The sequence below is a fragment of the Labrus bergylta genome, chromosome 10, assembly GCF_963930695.1.
Source record: "Labrus bergylta chromosome 10, fLabBer1.1, whole genome shotgun sequence".
Taxonomy (NCBI): Eukaryota; Metazoa; Chordata; class Actinopteri; order Labriformes; family Labridae; genus Labrus; species Labrus bergylta.
Window position 1 is genome coordinate 26658423 of NC_089204.1, and position 16090 is coordinate 26674512.

Genomic DNA, 16090 nt, shown 5'->3' on the forward strand with positions numbered 1-16090 from the left:
TGCAGTTTCTGGAGCATTCTTAGCAACACTTTATGCTGAAACTTCCTGGAAATAAATAAACAAATAGGCTCTTCATGCAGCATCTGCTCACATGGAACGCATTCAGTCGAGGCCTGAATGAGACGGCCAGGCTAATGAGAGTTAACTGTGCACAGCAAAATGATTAGAGCAGCTGACCCAACCCTCCAAAAAACAGAGAGGGAAAGGGGGAGGAGAGAAACATGGTGAAAATATTCTTTGGGAACAATTGCTTCTATCGACACGGCTTAAGCATTTGCACTTGTTTGATGAATATGCAAATCATTCTATATATGCAAATGAACTAAGCTCCAACGCATGTGAAGGTCATGCACATTCATTTCTCATTTTTATTATTCAAAAGGACAATAATTAAGATTTCCAATGCATTATTTGCTCCCGTTAAAAAAAGATCCCCATCATCAATAAAAGGAGCAGCGTGATCAGCAGGCGATTCACACGTTTGCACTAACTCCACATGCCCATCAGAGCTCCATTCTTCAGCCAATAGGCAATGAAGGCTGTATTGCAAAGCCATTGCTGCTGCATTGTCGGCGACCAACTGCTGAAGGCTGGAGGTTACAGAGGATTTAATTGACTGTTGATTATGAAATGAATCCATCAGGGCAACACATTCAATTCAGTTCAATTCAATTCAAGGATAAATATCTTCATCGCCTTTAAGAGGTGCTTGTATTCCTCGAGTAGCTCATAAATACCCCTCACCCTTACCTTGGATATACTGAAGTCTACACGCATGCATTCCCCTGCAGAGTAAACATGCCTAAGAAGAAGAAGATGGGGGGGGGGGGGGGGGGCAAACACAGAAGGTTTGAGCTGCACCTGAAAAAGTGCAAAAAGCTACAACTTCCCCAAAGAGAGCACAAGTTGACACATTGAGTATGAATTCTTCCAGCAGCATGAAGGAGGAGAACAGGAGGACACGCAGCGCACAAATCACCACCAAGCAGTGAAGAAGTCAAAACAAGAGCGGCTGTCACCCATCAGGAGAGGAGGGAAACATTAGAGCTTTCAGATCCCACTGTCTGAGCTTTTTATCATCATTCTTCTCCCTTATGACAAAAAAAAAGTCCATAAAGTATAGTCCTGTTCTGGAGTGAGCTGCAGCGACGTTGTCTGAGCACAACTGAGAGAGGGTCCAGTTCAGGGGGGGAAACCCTTTTGACTCGAATTAAGGGGAGGCATACATGAGGATAAAGAAAAAAAAAAAAAAAGGAAGGAAGGAGGAGGGCAGGGAAGAAAGTATTGGTGGTGCCAGACGCAGCGGCAGTAAGAAGCGTACGTACGTGCTTTATCTCAGCGGCTGAGTGTGTGACGTGATATTGCAGCCTTGCTCCTGGAGCTCTGCAAGCAGCGAGCAAAGCGCGTCTATTTCTCTCTCTGTTGTAACTCACTAGCCCCCCAACATCTCACATCCACCCACTACGGATCTTTTTTTTTTTTCAATCCTCCCCCCTTTTTTTCCAAAGGGGGGGTTTGCGCGACTTGCAGGAAAAGCGGAAAAAAAGGCATATCAGTGGGAATAGAAATAGAAACGTGAAGGAATTAATTCATGGTAATACTGTAAGAATTGCTCTCTCTTCTTTTCACCACTCCAAGAATTTCTTCCTCTCTCTGGGTGTCTCTCTCGGTCTTTCTCCCCCCATTTCTCTCTCTCTCTCTCTCTCTTTTCTCTCTCCCCTCTTTCTCGGTGGCTGGCGTTGTGTTGTTGCGCTCCGTTTTGATGGGAAAAACCCAGAAGAAGAAGAAGAAGACGGGGGGATATGAGCGGGCAGACCGGACTGTAACGCATTTTATTTTCATCCATTGAAGCATCTTGTTGCGCCGGACTTCTATCGTCGGGAATGGGGAGTATCGATTCACTGGAGGGCTGCAGAATTTATTTATGAAGGATGTGGTCAAGTATGTTGGGAAAATAGCCATAGCTTCCGCAGTGTAAGGTAAGATTATTATATTATTCTTTTCATATTATTATGATCATTTCATGGAGTTCATTTTCATGCGCCATCCGCCAGTCAAAGTTTCGCCTCCCCGTGTTAAATGTGTGTCCTGTCTATTCAACATGATGGCTTTGGAGCTTTCATCCGCTCGTATTAGTGCAGGGTGCTTAACAGATGATTTTAAAGAGCTGATCTCTCTCTTAAGAGGCAAAAATCACTTTAAAGCGCCGAGCGTCGAACTGACACTGCATGAGATGGAGCCCGTGTCTCCATATTCAGATGTCCTCTCGAGACGAAATTGCTCTTAGAAGCCCCGGCAATATAATCAGCGTCTCTTGACGACCCGTTTTCTCGTCTCCAGAATACTGATTTTCTTTTTTTTTACCCCCCCCCCCCCCCTTGTGCAGCCGTGGCCGTGAATCTTGCGGGGAGTGATGTGGAATTGTATGGATTTATCGCCGACTAAAAGCTGATCTCACTCAACAATGCTCCCGCAAATCTTTATGTAACACGTTTATTATCCTAACGTGCTGTGACGCGCAGCTTTTATCAATCAAAAAAAAAAAAAAAAAAAGGGGAAATAAGTTAAGAGACAAAAGTGCGAATCTATCTCTTCTCCAGACTCCGGTATCGATAGCCTACTTGGGATTTCAACGCCTACACACACACATGCACATGCACACACAGTTTGGGACACGCACGCACGCACGCACGCACTGCTGTGTGACACTGCTCACAGCTGCATTGCCTGTAGGATTAAAGCAATCAGGACATCGCATTGCATTCTCTCTCTCTCTCTCTCTCTCTTTCGCTCTCTCTCCATCTCGCACACTAACACACCAAGAGACGCGCACGGCACGCACTCACGCAGGCATGCCAGCTCAAACACACAAAACCAGGCTACATGCACACACACACACAGAGACACACACACTGGCTCTTTATCAAATTGCATTGTCAAATATGTCAAGCCACGGAATTTTTGGAGACATGCAAGTCGTAGTGGAGCGAAAGCGCGCATAAAAAGGAGAGGTAGAGGGAGAAGCCACGGTGACCATGCAGACAGACAGGACGCATAGACATTTTTCAGTCTGTTGATTTGTCTCCCCTCGTGTTATCTAACTGTCGTGAGAGGGAGAAGCAGACTAAATCACGAAGAAAACAGCTTGATTTGGACAAAAAAAAAAAGAGAAAAGGATCCTGGTTACTGCGTAAAAATGAGCAGTTGCATGCCACAGCTCGTGAGCACTGCACTGACTTTGATTCCTGACTGTTTCTTTATGAAGTCAAACAGCTTTATCTGAATATATCTTAAATCATTGTGCCATACCAAATACGACCCAATTGTAAATGTCTAAATAAATGACTCACATTATTTGCACCCCCCCCCCCCCCCCCCCCTCTTATTAAATAAATAAATAATGGCAGAATCAACCACAAGGTGGCAATGTTTGCACAAAGTAAAGTAATAAAGGAGCCAGGATGGGAGAGCAAAAGACATGTTGCTGGGGTTAATGTGTCTCTCTCTCTTTTTTTTTTTATCATTCTCATGGTCGGATGTGATAAGAAATGTGTGGAGCACATCAATCACACTCCAAAGCCATCATCTATCATGCATCGTGTGTCCTCTGATTTAAAAATCCCTCTGTGTGACTCTCTCCATCTCTCCCCCCCGCAGGCCAAATGACATAGGATGAAGGCTGTTCGAAACCTGTTGATTTATATATTTTCCACCTATCTTCTGGTTATGTTTGGATTAACTGGTGCCCAAGATTATTGGTGTTCCACTCTGGTCAAGGGGGTGATTTATGGATCATACTCGGTGACTGAAATGTTTCCTAAAAACTATACAAACTGTACATGGACGCTGGAGAACCCAGACCCTACCAAATACAGCATCTACCTGAAGCTATACAAGCGAGACTTGAGCTGCTCCGAGTATTCTTTGCTCGCTTATCAGTTTGATCACTACTCGCACGAGAAGATCAACGAGTTGCTGAAAGTCAACGAGTCTATAGTGTACCTGTGCGATACAAAGAATATTTATGTATTTTTGCTGTATGACAAGAATTTTGTTCAACTCCGGAGAGTTTTCCCTTATGATTATAACGGATTGACGCCGCAGAAGCTGGATGAGGAGGAGAAGTCCATTGTGGAGTTTCTGGTGCTGAATAAGGCCAGCCCCAGCCAGTTTGGGTGTCAAGTGCTTTGTACATGGCTGGAAAACTGCCTGAAACTAGAGAAAGGGACGGTGGAGACGTGTGGGATCGTGTACTCAAAGTGCACATGTCCTCAGCATTTAGGCGATGGAGAATCAGAGAGCATGCTCATGCTCAACAACGTGGTTTTACCTTTAAATCCACAAACAGAGGGATGCTTGTCACCCCAGCTACAAGCCGGGCAGGTCTGCAATCTGAGTGCAGAAGTGAAACGGCCTCCAAAAGAAGGTGAGTATCCACTCATCTTCCTCCCTGATGCTGACATAGATGTAGACGTAAATGGATTTAAATGTATGCATAGATAAGATAAGTTCTCTTGTCAGTAAAAATGTGCACGTCAATCACTCCCTTCTCTGCCCTTATTGCATGTTTGAAGTGTGATGGCCCATGAAACAAAGAGCACACATAGATCTATAGACTGCAGTTGGCTCAGGAATGAGTCAAAGCTGCCAGAGGAGTTGGGTGTAGTAAAGACCACGGCAGCACAAAACCAAATCCACATAAAAAAAAAAAAAAAGGGGGTATTTTTATTCGGTTGGACTGAATTCAAAATGCACTATCATTGCTGTGAATTTAAAATGGCTGTTTTTTTTTCTTTCTACACATAAGCTCAGAGTTAAAATGGCTGCAAATCCAAAGATTATTTCCGTGTGTAATATATATACATTTATGTCATCCTCTTAAGACAAACATTGTGCCAATAGTGGACACGTCTTTTGGCATGTCTCCCATGGCACGTTGGAACAATTGGGATCGTGAATGCAGCAGCGTCAGATTTGGATCACATTGCTCATGCAATGCAACTAACATTAAAATACTAATGCTTAAACCTATTTGGCTTGATCTGATTGGATAAACGACTACTCCTAAAGCGGATATTTACATAAAGGAAGGGCTATACTTGTCCAGTGTTGCCATAGAGCAATGCAACGTGTTTTGTTGGAATTGAGCAATCATGAATATAAAGTTCAGAGCTTTCAGAAGAAAATGGTGTAATCTGCAGACCTGCTTGTAATGCACACATGTGTATTTGCATATACCTATAACATCTGTACATGCACACACAGCCACTTGTAGACAGCTGAATGAACACTGCACGGTAAACGTTTGTGATGAGGTCGTTATGATTTCGTTCATTAGTGTCACCAGGTAGCACGGGGAGTTTTTGTAGTTAACACACTCGTGTAGCTCTTTGAATTTACAAAGGGAGCCCCTGCCTGACACATAGCTGCTTGCATTAAAACAGATAGCAAAAGAAAAACCCCAGAGGAATGTTCACTGCATACTTCCTTCTGAGGTGAGGTGCATTTACCGGGAGACACAAAGGAGGGGCATTCATCATGGCACTCTGAACCAAAAAATAATGAGACAACCTTTTGGAATTTTTGGGGGGGAAAGAAACAAAAGGCACAAAATGCTCCGCAGCTTTAACTTCCTAAAATAACAGTTGCTATAATAGAACCCCGGAGAACAGGAGGCTGATTTCTAAATCTAAAAGAACAGGGTGATGATCGATTATAGCACTTCTTCAGCTGTTTGCTGCATCACACTTTCAGGCATATTTGAACAGGATTTTTTTTTTGTCTAGAAACATCCTGCTAAGCTACCACCACCACCACGCCTTGGGTATTTTTAGCACTTTTGTAAGAGTTACTCTTGCTCTAAATTTACCACACGATTTATTAAGTGGTTAGCCTCCATCAAGTTGGATGACAAACTCATTTTAAGTATCGTTCACCTACCCTTTCAGTAGAGCCCTTGAGCAATAATGCATGCAGTCACTGATTCAAATTACCATTACAACTCGCCCTGCGGTCAAGTAGCATGTGCAGTAACAAGCAGAGAGGATGACTCAGCTGTCTTTTTTTTTTTAATCCCATCAATTAATGAATCTGATGTTTCAAATCACAACTAGGAAGCATTTTTTTGTCAACACAAAAAAGAAAACTCCCTCCTCCTCCCCCCCCCCAAATAACATTTGACATTTTTCTATCAGCATGTTAATAACAGCTTAAGAGCACAGCTTATTTTTTTTTTCCTCCTCTCAGAAGATTTTCCACAAGCTTCTATTTATAGGGAGGGTTGATGGGAGGTTTGAATAAATCCGTTTTTATCTGGATAACGCGGGGGGGGGGGGGGGGGAGAGAGAGAGATCACCACCAGGTTTAAAAGAGCACTGTGTCTCCCGTGGCATCACGGTGACCGAGTGGGTGTTCCTGATGAAGAGCAAAGCATTACAAAACCGTCGACAAGGGCCCCATTTGATAAAATCGCCCGTCTTTGATCTTCTCAGTTCCTGGTAGAGAGGGGTGGCGTCAGAGCACATCAAAAGAACAGCAGAAGCTCGAGGTTGTATACTCCACCGCCACCGAAATGCCCAACCGGCCCTTTCAAACTCACTGAGAATGACAAACACTTCAAAGGTTACTGCTTCACTATACCAGGTGATTATGCACACAAAGGACAGAGCTCATACCTTGATATTGTTGCCATCTTAAAATGAAAAAAACACAGTGACTAAATAAAACCTGAAACAGATGTACTACTCGGATGAGTCATTTATGCAGTTTTATCCCATTTTATGAATAAAAGTTGTAAAAAGGAAGCAGCTCAGTGGCATTCTAGTAAGACAGATTTAATTCCCTTCTACTGCTTTCGTGTGGGTTTCCTTTCCTCCCACATCCCACACATGCAAGTCAAGTAGGCTGATGACTGTGATCTGCCCATAGGTGAATGAGTGACTGTCTGCTCTTGGAATGACGAGTCCTGGCTGTGTCAGGCTTCAAATCCAGTGACTGCTCAGATTCGGGAATTGTGAATCAGATTTTTCAAAAGGGGAGCAAATTAAAAAAAAGAAAAGAAGGTAAAAGCTGGATAGAAAAAGGTTTTTTCAGCTTTGATTCACCATGACCAATTTCACTTTCACCTGATGCATTCATGTTGAAATGACATGCAGAGAGAGGGACTACAGCAGAAAGCTGACATTGTATACTCTCCCCCTCACTGAGCTATCGACCCTGTCTCTTTAAATCCTGCGTGTTTACATGAATGCAAGCTTTTAAATCCTCAATGCACAATGTAGCGTTCAAATCATCCGCAAATTGCACTTGGCTCCAGGAAACAAACAACATCATGAGGCATTGTCTTGCATTGTGGCTTAGTGTTACCGGACCGCCCTTGGCTTAGGAAAAGTGTGTCATTTTTATTTTTTTTTTTCCCGTTGTGTCGCCAGTTTTCCAAAACATCAGGGTCAAGGAGTTTCATTGTCTGACAGCATTGTTGCATGTCCTCCGAGGATTTCCCTGATAATGAAGCCTGTCGCTACAAGATTCATCACAATACCAGAATTTTAAACTTAGATTGGATACTAGTGCATATCAAAACAGGTTTTGATATCAAATCAACAAAAATAGAAGTCCTTGTCCCCTAGTATTGGGGGATTTCTTGTTTTGTAATTACGAAAAATTGCAGACAAACTCCTGAACACATTCTAAATTGCACAAACACACTGGCAATGCCACAGTGTCAACTTTGCTGTAACCTCCTCTGCTGTCATAGAAATACTCTTTTCCATCTTTTTGAGACACAAAGGGGGCTTGATAAATGTCATTATTAGCCAACATTTCAATTTGACAGGACAACAGCTGCACTCTGTTTCTCTGTTGCAGCAGCGTTGGGTTAAAATGATGACTGAAGATCAGATTTTTTTTTACTTTGGTACTATTTTATACTATCAGTCATTAAAATAACAAATATTGTTGTTTTAAATCGTTACTTGTTACTTTTCAAAAAAGATGAAAAGTATCTTCATTTTTGACAACCTCAGTCACAATATCAGTTTCTGCTTCCTGAAATATTGTCACTGCAAAGCCTAATTCATAAAAAAACACTTTTTTTCAAATAAAAATCCGAAAATGGTTCATTCCAACGTTTTATTTTGATTCTGTCAGATATCCCGGCTCATATAACCGCGCTCATCTCTGCCCACGCTTGCCATTTCCTGTTGTCACCGACTTGTAGGTAAGAGTGGAAAAAGATGACAAACGTGGCAGTGGCAGTGAGATGCTTAGCTGGAGATAAGGGGTTTTATAATTTGGTTCAGAATCAGATAACGATACACAGAACTGAAGCTCATATTGATGTAAAATATTCCAATACATATTTTATGAGTCCACAGAGTGGGCCTCTGGATTCATTGTTAGTACAAGAAGTAGGTTAGAAATGACATCACACATTTTGAGTCCTGATCCTCTTGATTTCCTCTTGAGTGAAATCGTTCACACTTCAGATTTGACTCATGCAGTATGCATCACGGTATCTTATGTACCATATATATCAAGTGTTTATTTTCAACCTTTTTCTTAAACAGCAGTTCTTTAAGTCAACCAGCACTTAACCGACAACGTGGGATTTAAGTGTGACATCTCTTTACAGCTAATATGAAGGTTATATCCTCTATAAGACGCCTTGCAGATGCTTATTTGTACAGTTGCAGATGCTCGTTTTATCATCACAGCTCCTGACGACACAGGCCGTGTGCCATGTGGAAAATGGCAATAGGATTTTATTGGCAAATGAAATGTGTGTGAAGCGTTCTAATGCACTGTCACCCGCCAAAGTCCTGAGCACTGCAGCAGCTCAGCCTCGCCGCCTCACATAGTGAGGCCTTTTATTCACTTTGGATCTCAGTCAAGTCACTCAGTAGTCACACTGCATTATGCTCACCCCCATTGTTCAGTACACTTGGAGGCCATTTTAGTTCCAATTCAGTGAAGGAGGGAGCTCAGCTCAACAGCACAGAATCTGTTTGTTTTATCTTAGACATGCATTATTTGTCTCCAGCTATAGTAAATATCTGGAATATCCAGCGTCTCTAATCCTGGGCTGACTGCCTTTCTCCTCTTTGCTTCTTGGATTTTTGAGATGCTATATTTTCTCCCTGGTGTCGCCTCTGTTTATTCTTCATAGTCAACCTCCGGAGGCAGCATGAAAAAATATGTGATACGCTGCAGGACCCTGCGTCGGTGTGAAAGTGACAGCCATCCTATTTGTCTTTGTCAGATTCTGGCTTGTCAAAAAAAAAGAGGATGGTGCAGAATCGTTTGCAGACAGTTCTGAGAAAACGGCTTAAATGAGGTCAAACATTTAACTAAAATTACTTCTCTAAAGACGTGTGACTCTTAGCCAGAGACAAGTCTGGAAGAAAATTAGCAGTTAGTGTCCATATTTGAAATCACCCACTACTCACTACATAGGGCAATGTGGAATTCATCATTTTCTAGTGCTTTCTGAATTACAGGTGAGGATTATTATTTGTGTATAGTGGTCTCATTGTAATCCAGAATGCATTGTGAAAAGTACTGCACAACCGATGGTCACTAACCAAGAAATATAAAACAGCATTATGGTGAGCGGAAAGTGACATTTGACTGCCCTCATCCATAGCGATTGGCCAATAGAGGAAGTGGAAGTAAAAGCCAATAGAAGTGTAAAATCAAAACAAAATAGATCTGATTCGTTATTGTCCTCATAGGCACACACTGTATGGGGGATGAATTTCTTAAAAATGGCTCGGTTTTGATTTTGAAAACGATATGTGTTATCCATAGTTAAGCGCGTAGCTGACATGATTGACAGGTGGGCGCGATATAACGGTTTGTAATAAAGATTAAAACGCGCCTCAGCTCCAGCTCTCAGTCTGTCTTTAGGTTGACTGAAAGTTAGACTGAGACAGGATTTCCAGAATAGCAGCGGCTGCTTCCGATGAGCCTCCAGAGCCCCCTGCAGGAACAGAAGGCTGACGTCACTCAGGCTTCATCCATTAATATTTACAGTCTATGATAGGAACAGATATAAAGCAAGTAAATGGATGGCATACACTACAGCATTTATAGCTAAGCTAATTTGCAAAGCCCGTCCCTAGATGGGCCTTTAAAATACACAACACTCAACATCAGATACACAATAAACAGTACGAAACAAGCTCAACAATACAAAGACGGCCCAATAGAGGATGCAAAATATTGCATTTAAAACAAAGTAAAACATGAAGCACTAGAAAATGTATGACTACAGGACTGAGTCCTCTCTAAAAACTGGTTCACTATAAAGTCAACAACAGAGAACTCCCTGTGTAGGAAGTATGACTGTGATTTTTTGGACGCAGCCGTCATCTGTGCGCAGCTCAAGAATATACATATTCAGTAGGTAAACTGCATATTCTTCAAATGGCCCTGGTTGCAGTTTGGGGATATAAAAATTCATGAGGCTCCGAGGAGACTCCTGAGTCATTTTACACGGCGATATGAAACCACACAAACTGTTGCCATGTTTAAAGCCTGCTGCCGTCACACGTGGATGGAACTGGGCTCTTAGGAGACACAAAAGTCTCCGTTTTCACGCCATTACAGATTTATGATCAAATAAAACATATAGGGTCCACCACATGAGGCTACGGTTCTTTATTTTAGCACGGATAATTAATGGATTCAAAAGATAGAACTTGAGCTTGTTATATATAACACCAAAAAAAGAACCTTCTGGTATTTGCTTTATTAAGAAAACCTGAGAAAGAGAGATACTCTCCAGCATGAAAAATATGCTTTTTATACATCTAAAGTTCATTAAGCGTTGGTTTATATTACAAGGCTTAAACAAACAATAATGGCAGCTTTAATGGCAGCTGTCAGATTGTTGTCGGATGTTGCCATGGCGGCAACTGTCAGTCAAAAGGGATCTATTCGACTGAGCTTTAAATAGCAGCTTATATAATGTCTCTAGAGAGAAGTTACATGCATTACTCAGGTTTAGAGATTCAAGGAACCTCATCTCAGATTTACACTGTGACACAATTTCCTATTTGGCCTGCGAACATCTTTGAGGACGGCTCGCATTGTTGGATTAAGCTCGAATGATGTGTTGACTTGTGCCTTAAACCATGAGGGTCAAAATGATCAAATACTGAGACAGACTGGATAGTTAATGTATTCATCAATCCAAATAATAGTTAACAACGGTAATAAAACACAACATTAAAATAAAACTGGGCATTTTGCTCTATTTCAGCTGTTTAAGATCATATGAGTAACTTTTGGCGCCCCCTGTGGACAAAGCGGTACCTCTCATCTCTTTTTCAGATTTGGTTCCGTACATATAGGACGTTGTTAGTCTCTTTGACCAAAAAAAAACAGATCCTGCTTTCCTTTACCCCCATCTAGAATCCTTGCTGTGGTAAACGTATGAAAAAAGGATGTTTCAATTGTTGCAGAGAGAATCCCTCCCATGATTCCTGGCCAGCCTCTATGTCATCGTTTGTTATTGTCTTGATTGAGAGCCCCCTGGTGGCAGGATTTAAATACTGTGCGTTTAAAACTAGCGTTATAGAAATACTCCCATCTTGTCTCTGATGGCCTTGTGTGCTTCTGTAGGTCATTAAGACACACTGGTATTCATTTTGGCCAGCTTCATAAGCAGTTAAATACTCCTCACAGGAGCTTTAAGTGTCACTTTAAGTTTTAGTTAATTACTGCTAATCATTGACTTTGACTTTTTACATATTTTCATTATCTCTAAGTAAAGCTGCTTCCATTCACTCTAGGACTTCCCCTCCATGCAAAGAGTGATAAACTCGCAATGTGAGCTGGATGCAGATCAGCCGTGGATACTGTGCTTTATCTGACATAGATTTGGGATCCCGAGGCTCTGTTTCAGCAGCATGACAATCTGAAGTCAGAGTGATAACTCTCCACTACAGCCAGACTTGAGTGCCGCAAACCGCCTCGTAGTAAATTAAAGCTGTGTGTTGTTGTCACAGCTGAACTGCAGACTGGACGCAATAAAACACAGAAGGCCTGGACGGAAGAAGAAAAAAAAAAAAAAGCTGAAATACAATCTTGAAAGTGAGGATATAATTTATGGGTTTCAAACTTCTGAAGTACCTGGAAAGTATTTCACAGTAAGTGTCACACCACAAATGACTGAAAGAAAACATTAAAAGTCAGAATGGCTCCTATTTAAACCGTTGATGTACCTCAAAGTACTTTAAAATTAAAAAGGCAGATGGGGTGTTGATGGAGCACTGAGGGAAATGCTTCTTTCAAAATCATGCTAGCTTTCAAAAATTACTAACGTTGCGTTTTAAGAAGATTCTTTTTTGTTGGTAAAAAGGAAACATGTCGAGAAGTTGTCTGGTGGATTTCAGATATTTGTCAGTGTAATGCACCAGGAATTTAAGACATTCTGAAGAGTGTGTGTGTGTGTGTGTGTATGGGGTTCTGAATCTAATACTTTACTGAGGGTGGTTGGCATGACAAAGTCCGGGATCCCCTGCTGGAAATGTCTTCAGTCAGTGAGTAATCCCTGCAGGTTTCTCCTCCGTCACTTCTGCTGCGTCATGGCTCTGACAAGTCCATCTCTTTACTTTACAGCCCGACAATAAACACAATTGCAATAAAATCTTTGAGTAACAGTTGCAGCCTATAATAATGTCAGATTACAGCAGGGAAGTGTAATCAGAGTAATGGGTTACGTAATGTCGTTCCTAATTCTCTGATGTGATGTGTGAGGCAGCCGCACCTCTCTGAATCTCTCTGCATCACCTCACCGGAAAAAAGTGACGCACAAAACAACGCCGAGACGTGCACTTCTGATTTATCAGCGTGTGTTATCCGACCTGGTATGCATGTTTGTTATTATGAATACGGGAAACGTTGGTGGATTTGTGTGCCTTGTATATCCGCGCTGCACCACCTCCCACGACTACTCATAAATTCTTCTTGAAATGCCACGGATTGGCCTGTTTAGCATTCGAGCTCTTTATTCAACTCTTGCCCATGAAATAAAAATAACACAGAGCTACAAATCTGAACCACCACTGTGCTGCAGACAGTTTAAAAGGTTGTGACCGAGGCTGGATTGACACCCTGTCTGAAGTTTTTTTTTTTAAAGGTAGAAGTCCCTTACCAGTTGGGATTTAAATGAGCTATTTAATTATTCCCATGGTTCTAAAAAATCTGCATAAAAACAAAACATTTAATCCAATATTTGCACAGAACAGCTCTCTAGAAAACGTTTGAACATTTGAAGTGTCAAAGTATTGATTTGCGTCACTATGTCAAACAGGAAACTGTTTTGCATGATGTAAATTTGCAAGTCATGAATCTAAAGCTCCCATGTTAGGACTCTTTCCTCCTTTGCAATGAACTTAGTTATACATCTCTTCATACTAGTGCATTAAATTTGCCATAGTGGCATGGCTGACGGTGTCCCGAAAGGCTCTGCATAGTATTCTTCTTCTGTGGTTTTTCATCACCACAACAGCAGTGCATATGTATTATGAACCATTTCCATTTGTAATTGCCCGTCTCGCTTTGACATCACAGCACTCAGCCTCTATTTTGCAATTTATGAGTTAAAGATAAGTGAACCTTACAAATCAAAGGACTAGCCACTGTTGTGCTTCTGTTGCCTTTGACTTCAAAAAGCTTTCTATACGAATGCAAACACAACACCTAATGAGTATCTGTAGATGAAAAAGATGCTCTCATCCTCTTATTATACAAATTAGACTTTTTTTTTTCTCCGCTGCCATGAAATGCATAATTCAGGACTAACCATCGTCTCTGATTTCCTGCCATGAAAAAAAAAGAAAAAACACTTCCCGGCAGTCACATTCAGGAGACAGAAGAGGAGACATCATGAACTTGTTTCCCATTATATCCCAACTAGAACTGCGTGTGAAAGGCACGGGTACCTCCGCGTCACTGCAGAGAGAGGTGCAATTCAAGTCATTGTGTGGGAACAAAATTGGACAACTGCAATTGGGATTCTCATATGACAGATTCATTTGGAGCGCAACACACCTCAGAGTGGGCCTCAACAAGCGGGCTATTCATCCTTCTGAGGAAACATGAACAACAGTCACACGAGCCTGTAACAGCTTTGCTTTACAGTTCTGAAGAGAGAGGGGCGACTCTTTGAAGCTGTGGATAAACAGTCAGATGTCTGGTACCTTTCTTGTCGTGTTTTTTTTTTTTAAAAGGCGGAAAAAATAAACTTTTATCAGGGGGGGAGGTTCAATATGGCACATTTTTATCAAGCGCTTATTGCGGGTGCCAGAGATGTTAATGTCAATTATGCACAGCTTTCAGCCTCTCACTTGCATGTTGTTGCATTTTCAACCCAGTTAGTTTTGGCCTGTCACTGGATGGCTATTTCAGCCCACAGAGGAGAGGCATTTGCATAAACATCCACCCACCAAACCTGGCAAATGAGTCTGTCACTCAAAGACACTGCCTATGTGGTAAAGTGGAGGCAAAATCCAATTCGTTCTCTCGAGGGGGCTTCGGTAACTGCTCTCCCTGGCAGCCCCCCTCTGGGGATGATGCCAAGTGTTCTCATGTAGCTGTAATGGATGCCGCCTGTAAACTTTCATGTTAGACCATGATCTAGGGCAGCAAACACACTTACATAATCAGTGATGCATAACAATGCCGTGTGCACTACAAGTTCCCCAGGGAGTTGCCAAATTTAGAAATCGTATCAAATCAAAAATATATCTTCTTTAATATATTTATGCAGAAAGTGATACCCGGCAGCTACACCCAGTCGTGGATTTTTTAAATGTAAAGTAACAGACTGTAAGTGCTGAAAAGTGCTATTTGAAGTATTAATGCTGAGAAATGTTTTCATGTTCAAGGGCCTGAGCTGAAGGTGCACTCTGAACAATAACTGACATCTCTTCCAGTTTACCAGACTGTCCAGTTCAGATCATAAAATGTTCTCCAGATCCTGGAAATTAGGGAATCGGGACAGATTTTTAAGAATCACGATCTCCTTACTTTTTTCAATAAGTCGCCCTATTTTGAATTCTTTCCAAATAACAACATCAGACTTTTTTCTTCTTTTGGCTCATAGGAAACTCTAGTCTACTCCACACTTCTTCCTGCTCCTGAGTAGAGTGGTAAGGCCGTGTTTCCACCGAGCGTTTTTTCATTTCTTCCGGGAAGAAAAGTTCTGGCTGTGTGCTCAGGAGAGCTTGCATGAAGCGTTTGTGCATCCCTCCTGTCGCTATGACAACAGCCGCTGTATTAATGACACTACTCCGTTATTTTTTACTATATTATTTTAATTTGAGATAGTTTATTTCACAATCAGACACGGAGCAAAGAGGATGTGGGTACAAAATATGAACCGTAAGAGAGAAAAATACGGGGAATATCGTTCATTTGGAAAGGAGTGCCGATGACGTCAACAGCGCCTTTCTGAGAAGTTAAAAGATTACCAACTTATGCGCTCGTTGCAGCTGCTCAAAAAAGACGAAGTTCTCGTTAAAATGACACTTGGACGCTCTGCTTTTTCTCCGGGCAGCCGTCTGCTGCTGCTCACGTTCTTTCCTCATTGAAAACAGTTAAAAAAAGACGCTAGGTGGACAGGGAGCCTAAGACTTAATGAGGATTTAACTTTCCCATGAATGTTCGGCTTGGGACATTGAAATAGGATGGTGAACATGACACTAATGAATGCATACTTTACTTTACAACAGGATCACAAGTAAAACTTCCTCTGGTGGTGTCTGTGTCAGGAGTAATGTGTTTTGTTTTAAGATGGATGCACTCTGCATGCACTGGCTGTATATTACCTTAGTTGAGTGGACTGTGCATATTGTATTTCAGCTAGTGATGGGTGCACAGTGTATATGTATATTAAGAAGGGATACAACTATCTTGAAGTGACAATGATTAAGTAGAAAGCAATTATAAGGGGGGGGGGGGGGGGATTCAAACAGCAGATAGTTCTCAGCTTTCTATGCAAACACTTCAATCGGATGAAATCATGGAAACATCTAACACACAAATGTAGTTTTCAGAATCTGTCCCAGTAAAATAATAACAG

The 16090-nt window shown here is 41.7% G+C and overlaps 1 protein-coding gene across 13 annotated transcripts in view; it reads left to right on the forward strand.

Moving 5' to 3' along the window:
• Positions 1 to 1310: 1310 nt before the first annotated feature.
• Positions 1311 to 16090, forward strand: part of adgrb3 (adhesion G protein-coupled receptor B3) — a 147732-nt gene continuing 132952 nt past the window's right edge. For 3 of the 13 annotated variants that reach the window (XM_020632769.3, XM_020632773.3, XM_020632770.3), the window contains exons 1-2: positions 1327 to 1979; positions 3658 to 4426. In XM_020632769.3, coding sequence (XP_020488425.1) covers positions 3673 to 4426 — 754 coding nt within the window. In that variant the 5' untranslated portion in view covers positions 1327 to 1979; positions 3658 to 3672. Of the gene's footprint in view, positions 1980 to 3657; positions 4427 to 16090 lie in introns of all 13 variants that reach the window. The other 10 variants (XM_065959313.1, XM_065959315.1, XM_065959320.1 and 7 more) reach the window with 9 other exon arrangements.